At 51.5% G+C, this 10,478-nt stretch overlaps 1 protein-coding gene across 1 annotated transcript; it reads left to right on the top strand.

Moving 5' to 3' along the window:
• Positions 1-4,838: 4,838 nt before the first annotated feature.
• Positions 4,839-9,848, top strand: LOC113251019 (ral guanine nucleotide dissociation stimulator-like). Its single transcript, XM_026492868.4, has 6 exons — positions 4,839-5,005; positions 5,878-5,988; positions 7,140-7,333; positions 7,946-8,005; positions 8,947-9,140; positions 9,403-9,848. Exons 2-6 carry the CDS (start codon positions 5,893-5,895, stop codon positions 9,846-9,848), a joined length of 990 nt encoding a protein of 329 aa, XP_026348653.2. The 5' UTR covers positions 4,839-5,005; positions 5,878-5,892.
• Positions 9,849-10,478: the final 630 nt, after the last annotated feature.

Genomic DNA, 10,478 nt, shown 5'->3' with positions numbered 1-10,478 from the left:
CTCTACTGTCCCTTCTCTCCAGTCTTCATACAGCCTTCCCTCTCTGCCCCAGCCCCTCCTGACCACTCTGCCCTCTGAAAGCCCAAAGCTCCCCTGTGTGCTACACCTTGGCCCCGAGTGCATCCTGCTTTGCACTGCTGTAATGGCACAGGGACTAGTGGCTAAGAGTTCAGACTGGCTGTGTGACCTTAGGCAATTTCCTTAACCACTCTGTGCCTCACTTTACCAATAAAATAGGATAGTAACAGACCTACCTTGAGCATTAAGACACTATACATAGAAAGTTGAAAGAGCTCAATAAAGAAGAGGTATTACAATTAGTTATCTTTTTATTCATGCATACAAGTATCAGTTGAGCACCTACTATGTGCCAGACAGCAATGCCACATGCGGGGGGAAATTGGTGAGTGAGTGAGAATACATGGACAGGGGCGCCTGGGTGGCACAGTCGTTAAGCGTCTGCCTAGGGCTCAGGGCATGATCCCAGCGTTCTGGGATTGAGCCCCACATCAGGCTCCTCCGCTGGGAGCCTCTGACGTGTTCAAATAAACCTTCTCCCACTGTGTTCCTCTCCTCGTCCTCTGGGACCTCCATTATCCAGATATTATTTCACTTTGTGGAAGTGCTGAGTTCTCAAAATCTCCCTCCGTGATCCAGTAGTTTTCTTTCTCTCTTCTTCAGCTTCCGTATTTTCCATTATTTTATATTCTATATCACTGACTTCCTCTTCTGCCTCATTCGCCATCCTTTTAATAGTCTTCATTTGGTACTGAATCTCTGTGATAGCATTTTTAATTGGGGCCTGTCTAGATTTTGGTTCTTTTATTTCTACAGTGAGGGATTCTCCAGTGTCTTCTATGCTTCTTTAGCCCGTCTAGCATCTTTCTAATCATTGCCTGAATTCTAATTCAGATATTTGACTTATATCCATAGTGACTAAATCCCTGGTAGTGAGTACTACCTCCTGTTCTTTTTTTGGGGTGAATTTCCCCATCTCATCACTGTGTCCAGAAAAGAAAATCAGAAAGAAAAAATAAAACACAATGAAAGGAATCAAACAAACTATACACATACATATATATACATACACACACTATAGATATGTACACACACATTTATAAAATGTATATGTATAAACAAAAATAAGAAAGATGAAAAAATAAGAAAAAACTGAAACAACAAATAAAAGGCTAAAAAATAAAAATACATAGAATGCTACTCAGTGTTTTCCCTAAGAGCTGAAGTTTTACAGCCCTCTAGGATCAGTAAACTTGACAGGAGTGAGTTGTTTGTGCTGGCCTCCTGGGGGAGGGGCCTGTTGCACTGACTCTCAGGTGTACCTCAGCTAGTGCAAATGCACGTCTCGTAAGCAGAGGCGAGCCTCAGTGTAAGCAGCTCTGGATTCCAGGATGTGGTGCTGTTTCACTCCCTGAAGGCTTGCAGCACCAATGGGTGGGATGAGTATGGCTGAAGGCTGTTCTTTACCCAGGAGCTGAAAATTTGCCCCCAACTCTTCAGCGAGCCCTCACAGAAAAGCAATCAATCAGTCTTAACCTCCTTGGCTTCTGTCAGAACTCTGTGTTCAGGGGCGCCTGGGTAGCTCAGTTGTTAAGCTTTTGCCTTCAGCTCAGGGAGTAATCCCAGGGTCCTGGGATCGAGCCCCACATCAGGCTCCCTGCTCTGCTAGGAGCCTGCTTCGTCCTCTCCCACTCCCCCTGCTTGTGTTCCCTCTCTCACTGGCTGTCTCTCTCTGTGTCAAATAAATAAAATCTTAGGGAGAAAAAAAAAGAACTCTGTGTTCAGCCTGCCAGTGACAAAGCATTTTGATCTCAGGCATGCAAGTGAGTTCCAAGTCCAATTTCTATGGATTCCTGTGGCACAGACCCATGCTGTACCTCCTGGGTGTCGTGGGTCTTGCCATGCTTCTGCCTCTTGCTGGACCCTTCCCAGAGAAGTGATCACCCAACTGTGCTGTGATTCGAAGTTGAGGGCTATATAGAGCAGAAAGCCAGTTCCTAGATTCACGGTTTTCAGCCAGCTTCCCCAAACTGATGTCTGGGAACTCTGACGTATTCAGGCACCACCCGTTCTTCTTGTGACACCCCCCCCAGGACCCTGAGATCATGCTGTCACACCTGGGATTCCACCCCGCTTTGCCACTTGAACACCTGTAAGCCAGGGACATCCCCCACAGTAGCAGACTTCTAAAAGTTACAATTTTGCACTTTCTTCTTACAAAACTTTGCAGCAGCCTCCTTAAGCCTGCAGCCTCCCCTCTGCTGTATCCTCAGCTATATCACCCTCACAGTTTATTCCCACTCACACCACGTGGGCTCTGAAGCTGCAGCCGGTGCCCCAGTGGGAGCTGGAGGTAGCTCTTGAGGTGGTTCAGGATGTTGCTGTAGCTCCAGGAAGAGAAAGTATCATCAGCATGATTGGCTTTCCATGTCCCTTCTAAATAAAGGAAACTTTTCCCACCACTCAGTGTTGTCTGAGTCCAAGAACCAATCCCTGGGAGGTCTGCCCAGACTACAGGCCTTGGGGACAGGGATCTGAGAGTATTCATTACTTCAGGCCCAACCACAGGCGATGGAGGCTTGCTCTGTGTGACCCAACCTGTTCCCTCCCCAGGCCGATATCAGCCACCCCTGTCCTCCTCACCCCAGCCTCTGTCTGTTTTTCCTTCTCCCTCTGGCCCTCCTCCCCTGCTTGTGCTCTTTTCTCTCTAATGAATAAATAAAATCCTTAAAAAATAAATAAATAAAAGAGTGAGTGTAAAGATGGACCTTTTAGGCCTTCTAGACCTGGCGGGAAACACTCTCCTGTGTGTATTTCTTTGTCATTTTTCCCCTTGCGCTGATGGCTCCAGGAGTGCTTGACCTCCTATGGAGTGAGAAGGCCCATTGTGGAGGGACTCTGGGTTCCTGAATGACCACATGAAGGTGTTCAGCCTCCAATCTGAACAGCCACTCAATACCGTCATTTGGGGAAATCTATGGTGACATGCTACCAAAATTTGGGGAGTCATTTGGTAACTCAGCTTAACGTAATATACCTACAAAATGTTGAAATCACCAAGTTAACGTCAATAGTTATCAGCCTAGTACCTTTAAAAATGACCAGAGGGGCACCTGGTTCCTCAGTCAGTAGGGCACGTGGCACTTGATCTCGGGGTTGTGACTTTGAGCCCCACATCGAACACAGAGTTTACTTAGAAAAACAAAACAAAAGAAAACAAAAGGACTTTACAAATGACCAAAGTCAATTAGGCTCTAACAGTTGAGCTGGGCGGTGGTGGGCTGGATCCTCTTGCCTGATCATTCAGCCACTGCGACCTGAGCACTCAGATGATGCAAGTGCTTATCAGTCAACCAGGTTCTCCCTCTAGGAGCTCAGGTCTACAGGGGAAGATGGACAAACATGAAACAAAAACATGAATGAGAAGAGCAATTGCTCCGTAGGAAAAGAGCAAGGGACTACAACTGGGTCCTGAGCTCCACCAGGTGAGGGGTCTGACAAGGCTGTGCTGACATGACATTGAGATTTCCTGTGTCAGGAAAAGAGGGAGACAGCCCTGCACAAATCTGAGTATATTTAGCCTGGCAGGGAGCTCAATGATGCAGAGGATTGGGGGCAGAACTTGTTGTCAGAGTGGAGGTTAGAAAGGAGGCCAGGGTGGCTGGAGGAAGCTGAGGAGGAGAGCAGAGAGGAAGGGAAGGAGGGGCAGGGCCTGGGGCAGGTCGACAGTTTCAGGGTCCTGCTCCTAGTGCTGTGTGGCCACATTTTCCCACACTCAGTGGCTTAACCCAGAAACACTTACTGTCTCACAGTCTCAGCGGTGCTCAGTGGGGGGCTCCTGCCAGAGCCTCTCAGTAGGTTGGGGCTGTTGACAACACCAAGGCAGGACCTGCTTCTCTTGGAACCTGAGCTCACTTACGGGTGTTGGCAGGATTCAGTCTATCTCCAAGGCCTGAGTTCTTCTGTCTGTTGTTGGCCTTCAGTGCTAGGCCATGTGCACGTGACTGTGCCATGGTTGAACATAGGGGCTCATTCCCCAGTGCAGGGATCTGAGAGAGAACAGGGGTCAGAGTCAACACGGGGCTGGGCACTGAGCTTTTATAACCAAATCTTGGAAGGAGCTTTGGGTCATGGTGCCATGTTCTGTGGAATGGAAGTGAATCACTAAGTACAGACCACACTCCAGGGGAGGGGGTTACACACGGATGTGTACACAGGAGTTGGGCATCCGAGGGAGCCAGTGAGGAGAGAAGGTGAAGATCCAGGCTGCACCTAAGCATTCACTGGGGGCTCCGGAAAAGGTTGTGTTGAAGTAAGTGGCTATAGACATGGAGATGGCATGGGGGCGAGGGTGAGCATTGATATCCTAGAGAGGAGGCATTCCAGCACCTTCTTGTCTGAGGAGGAGCCCAGGTCATGGCAACCCACTGAGTGGACCCCTAGCCACATCACACCCATTGGAAAGGAGGTGATGGTTGCAGCACAGGACAGGCAGTCTCTAGGGGTAAGGGTGGATTCTGACCTTCTTGGGCCAAGGCTCCAATCCCTTCTTTAGGGTTTGCTTCGGAAATTAGAAAGCCTAAGATCTTGGGAAGCTATTGCTCATCCCTCTGTAGGTGGGGCTGTCATCTTCTGGGCCTCCAGAACGTGAGCACTGATGAACACATGTGTGCACACAAGAGCGAGTGTGCACGTGCTCACGTGCGCGCACACACACACACACACACACACACACACACACACACATACCAGTAGGGACTGTGGGGCAGGATCTGACCAGTAGCAGCCTCAGAGAAGGTGAGAAGAGGAGGAAAATGTGGTTGGAGGTATTTCCTACATGTGACACCACTCCTCCAACCTCCTAGATATTATCCCATGTATGCCTGTGGACGTCTGGAGGAAATACATGCTAGAATAATCTGTATTGTACAGACAAGACACAGACCATCCCTGACAGGCACGATGGCATATCCAGGGTCAAAAACAGGTAAGAATGGAGAGTTGTGTCTGAAACCAGGTGTGTTTCCAATTGGTGCCCTGGCTGTACCCAGACCTTCCCTGGGGGCTGTGGAGAGGGGTGTGTTGGTGTTACTGTATACAGATGTGGCCTTGCATGCAGAAAGGGGATGAGCAGCGGGCAGCCCAGAGCATTATTTGGGTAGATGTCAATCCAGGAGTGGACTCAGGGAGGGGATCCCAGGCAGTGAAGTCACTTCCTTGACCACAGACCCCAACAGAATTTGGAACCCCGTAACCAGGCACCCACATTCTAGTGCAGTCCCATATCAGGCTCACTTGGCTGGAGACATTTGATAGTGAAAGATGTTCTCTTGCTGCTTGCCCACTTCCCGGGGCTCTGGCTTCCAGAAACCCCAGGGTAACGGCTTACTCTCATGCTGCAGACATTGGCTCAAACCTCGCCCCCGATGCCTGAGGGCATTTGGTAGGAGGGGTCATAAGGTAATACGGGGAAGCCTAGGCCAGGCCAGGTCACCTCTCTGAGCCATCCCAGGGTAACCCCATCCCTTTCTCTTGAGGTTCAGGGAAAAAGGGACATGTGGGGAGGTCCTGCCCTGGGCTGGAGGAGGTTGCGGGGCAGTGGATACCCTGGTGATTCCTTCATGTTCACTCCAATGTCGTGGTGGGCAGGGTGGAAAGAGGATTCCTGAGGTGCCTCTTACCTGTGCCAGAGTGAATCCAAGGGCCTGAAGCTGTGTCACTTTTCTCTCCTTGGTGGAGCTGTGTGCATGCTGGGGTGTGGTGTGTCTGGAACGCCGTCCCCGGGGTCTGAGGACCAGCAAAGGTAGCCAGACAGGGCTCTGAGGCCTCCTGCCTGGCTGACACACACTGTCTTTACAGAGCTCCACACAGGACATGGGGCAGGAGCTGGATGATGAGATCCTCTGCTCTACCTCCTCGAAGGACAGGAAGGTGCCCCACAGTGCCAACAGAGACCGGCACTGGCTCAGGGTGAGTGCGGGTGCTGGGGTGACCCAACCCCCAAGGCCCCAATGCAGCAAAGGGGCCCCAGGTCCAGAAGCCAGCCTGCTACTTCCCTGGGCTCCCTCCTAGAGTCCTGCTCCCATAGGACTCTGCATCCCCATCTCCTCCCCAAACTTGCCCTCAGGGCCCTGCCCCTGCCTTGGCCAGATGCAGAGTCACTCTCCACATATTTGTAGGAATATCAGAAAAGAGCCTTTAAACCACGTCTCATCCCATTCATCTAGAATCGCCTTGCGCTGTGCTATGCATTTTCCTAACTAGTGCTCCTAGGGGTCCCCGTTCTTCTGCAAGTCTTGCACCTGAACATGGTGAGTTGGGAGACTCTTCCCCAAAGGCACATGGGGCTCATGGCACTGTCTCTGGCTCTGCCCTTTGGTTGTGAAAGACCACATCCCTGGGACCCCTCCAGGGTGAGGAGCAGGGGTCTCATTGTGCTGCCCAACATTCCAGAAGGCCAGTCAGTTACCACAGCCATTGAGCCCTTCACTGATGCAGGACTTTGATGTGATTCCCTTCTGTTGCCAACTCACAGTGCTGCACTAAACATCCTACTTGCCCTAATATCCTGAGCCCTCTCACCTAAGAAAACGTCTCTGTGTTCTCATCTGAAGAATGGAATATGTTGTCAGAAATCACAGGATCAACGCCATTCACGCAGGGAGGTGCTATCAATACTCAGCTAACAATCTGATCTGAGATACTAACATATTCAGATATCACCTACTTCAATTCCTTGTGCGGATGCCAAGAAGCTTTTTCCTTTTTCCTTAAAGAAGTATCGATCGATTGGTGGATAGATGATTTGAGAGAGAGGCAGGGCTCGAGAGTGGGGAGAAGCAGAGGGAGAGACAGAATCCTCAAGCAGACTCTGCCCTAAGGACGGAGCCCGACGAGGAGCTCGATCTCAGGACATTGAGATCATGACCTGAGCCGAAACCAGGAGTCTTACGATTAACCCAACGAACCACCTGGGCACCTTATTCTTTTTTCTACCGTAGGCCCTCTTGTTCCCCCTCTTGCCATAAGTCACCGAGATCTTGGGGTTTGGTCTGCGCTCCAACTCCCAACCCTCCTGGTGGCTACAGTGCTGACTGCATGTCTCCTCTGTTTCACTTCAGGGTAAAAACGGCTCAACCATGAAGACGAATGAGCCCTGCGTGCTCTGGACCAACCGGGCTGACCTGCTGAAGAAGCGAGTAGAACACCTGGTGCCCGCCTTCCTAGGCAGAGACTTCAGCTACATCTCCACATTCCTGGGCACATACAGGGCATTTGCCACCACCCAAGAGGTGCTGGACCTCCTGTTTACAAGGTGAACACCCTGCCCCTAGCAGTCCAGTGGGATTTGGCCACCTAGTGGTTGTGAGTCTTGGGAATGTCACCAAACTTGTCCGAGCCTCAGTTTGCTCCTCTGACTGGGGCAGAGTTATTATAGGGACTCAGTGGTGTCCTTTAGGGAAAGTACACTTGGGTGCCTGGGCCTGCGGAAAGGTCTGCTAGAGGGGCTGTGGTTGTGCTCATTTATCATTGTCCCGCTCCTCGTGATGAAGCCTCTGCCTCATCCCTCACTATCACCGAGGTCTTGAGCTGAGCTGTTTTGCCATTTGAAAGGGAGATTTGAGACTCCACCTGGGGTCTGTGTCCTGGGTGAAACCAGAGCAGGGATCCCTGGGGGTGAGCAGGGGGCCCAGACCCACTCAGATATTTGTGGTGGGGCTGGTTGGGCCCCTTTCATTCATCAAGCATTCAGGAAGCCCCACTCAGTGCAGGCGCTTTCTCTAGGAGCTGACTGTGATCCCTGCATGGAGCAGACAGCACCCCAGGGCTCCAGACTAGTCGGGGGTCAGACAGTGACACTAGACATGTTTAGAGGTAGCAGCCACAGGACACTGCATGTGATGCCCCCCCCCCCGGCCTCCTCTAGATATGGGTGCGTTCTCTCTGACTGTGATGATCTCGGCGGAGCCCAGAAGCAGTGTAACACGTGAGTGAGAGCTTTGGCTAATACAGGAGGGCCTTCCCTCTCCATGAGGGCAGCGAGGGGACCGTAAGTTGGAGGGCCTTCTGGACCCCCATCCCACACACCTGCGATTCCTGTTTTAGGGTAAAGGTCTGAAGGCTTCTTCTGGAAAAAGGGAAGGGGTCCTGGGCAGCTGTGGGAGGGGCGTAGGCACCGTGGGAGAGCAGAGGGGGCTGGAGGACCGCTTCAGCCCCTAAGAGAGTCATTCCCCATCCCCGCCCCCTCCCAGCCCTGTCTCTACCCCAATCCTGGGACCCAGAACAAAGGGTGTGGGGACCATCACACGCAGTAATCTGTCGGAACCTGGACACTGGGTGTTCAGAAGGTGCTCAGGAGACCCAGTGAGTGTTCAGGGACCAGACGTCCCCCACTCCGTGGGAGATTAGCGTCAGTGGAAGGAGACCCACTCATGGCACCTAGTGAATGAGGCAGCACGTAGGCACAGGAGGTAAAGTTTGGGGTATTGGGAGGGTCCTGGGAAAGCCTGGCTAGAGACAGAATCCCTTTGTTCTCTCCTTGGTTGGACATTCACAGAGCAGTGCTGTGTGCAGTGAGGGCAATGTACAGGCCAGACACCACCCCTCCCTGGCTGCGTGCAGTTGAATTCAAGTGGCAAGTGGGCAAAGAGACAGACTGAGTGCGTCCAGCTCCCCCAAGAAGGACACCGATGGTCACACCGTTGATCAAGGACTCCCACTCACAAAGGCTTTTTGCCAGCCCCTCCTCTGTGACCAGGCCTATCTCAGGCAGGATTGCCAGATCCCAGGTGGACAAGGAGTAGGACAGGCCTCTGACAGTCAGGAGCTGGAGGCCCAGGGGCCCAGGTTCCCACAGGGGTTCCCTGGGACATCTGTGTGGGACGGTGCCCTGTCGTCTGACTCCTCTGCTTACCTGTCTGTCGCCAGGGCCATCGCCTGCATCCTGGACACCTGGCTGGGCCAATATTCCCGGGACTTTTTCCAGCCCCCAGAGTTTCCTTGCCTGAAGATGCTGCTGGCATATATGGCACTCAATATGCCAGGCTCAGACCTGGAGCGCCATACCCAGCTTCTGCTCTCACAGCTGCAACACCTTGAGCCCACGGAGCCAGAGGCTGGGGGTGAGGAGGATGGGGGATGACAGCTGTGGGCCTGTGGAGGGGACAGGGTGGGCCACACAGAGCTAGCCTCCATCGCCTGTGCTTGGGCCGAGAGCAGTGAGTAGTCTCAGATCCCTGTCCCTGTGGGCTACAGTCCAGGAAGACCTCCCAGGGATTGGTTCTTGGACTCAGACAACATTGGCTGGTGGGAAAATTTCCTCTATTTAGAAGGGACATGGAAAGCCAATCATGCTGATGATACTTTCTCTTCTTGGAGCTACAGCACCAGCCCCACAGCAAGACCCTGAACCACAGCAAGAACTCGCCCCAGCAGCCACTGTGGTGCCCGCTGCAGCTTCAGAGCCCGAGCTGGCTGAACCCATCACTGCTGCCGGAGCTCAGCAGTCAGACAGAGCAGCGATACCACTTGCCATGGCCGGGCCAGTGCAGCTGGTAGTCACAGCTCTAATTCATTCTCCTGAGCTGGGAGAGCCAGCTGAAACTTTGCCTGTCCCGGAGGTCGAGCAGGGTCCTGCCCCTGCTACTGGGGTTGCTGCCGGGCCTGAGCAACCCCCTGCCTCAGTGGAGGAACCAGCCCTGGCCCCAGAGCAGCAGCTCGTGCTGGCTGCAGCCCCAAAGGATGCCTTCGCCTTCCCTGTCGTTGCACTCTTCGTCATTCTTGTGTGTTTAATACCCCTGTATTGTGGCTTAATATATTTTGTTCTTTAAATAAAGTAGAATTTGAGTTTACATAAAATTTCAATTGTATATCGAGATGCCATCAGGTATATTCAGAGTGTTGCACAACTTCTAGAACATTTCCATCACAGAGACACCTGTGCTACTCATCAGGCACTGCTCATTCCCTCACCCCAGTCCCTGCAACCACTGCTCTTCTCTCTGTCTCTGGTACTTTACCTTTTCCGGCATTTTCATGTGCCTGGAATCCTACAATATGGCCTTTCGTGTCTGGCTACAGAACACAAGAGTGTAACACCCAGTGCACCATGCAATACGTGCCCTCCTTAATACCCATCCGCAAGTAATGAATCCTGGAACTTTACATCAGAAACTAGGGATGTCCTGTATGGTGACTAACATAATATAATATAATAAGATAAATAAATAAATAAAATTAAAAAAAAATAAATATATAGATCCTTTGCCAAAGATATTTGAGGATAGAAAAGCCATACTGTAGAGCAGGAGTCAGCAAACTTTTCTGGTAAAAGGCCAGATAGTGAATATTTTAGGCTTTGGGAGCTATACGGTCTCTGTCAGAGCTAGTCAACTCCATTGAGGCAGTGTGAAAGCAGCCTTAAAAATATGTAAACAAATAAATGTGGCTATGTTCCAATA

The sequence above is a fragment of the Ursus arctos genome, unplaced genomic scaffold (genome assembly GCF_023065955.2).
Source record: "Ursus arctos isolate Adak ecotype North America unplaced genomic scaffold, UrsArc2.0 scaffold_10, whole genome shotgun sequence".
Taxonomy (NCBI): domain Eukaryota; kingdom Metazoa; phylum Chordata; class Mammalia; order Carnivora; family Ursidae; genus Ursus; species Ursus arctos.
The sequence above is the reverse complement of the archived record's forward strand: the minus strand, read 5'-3'. Positions and strand labels throughout refer to the sequence as shown.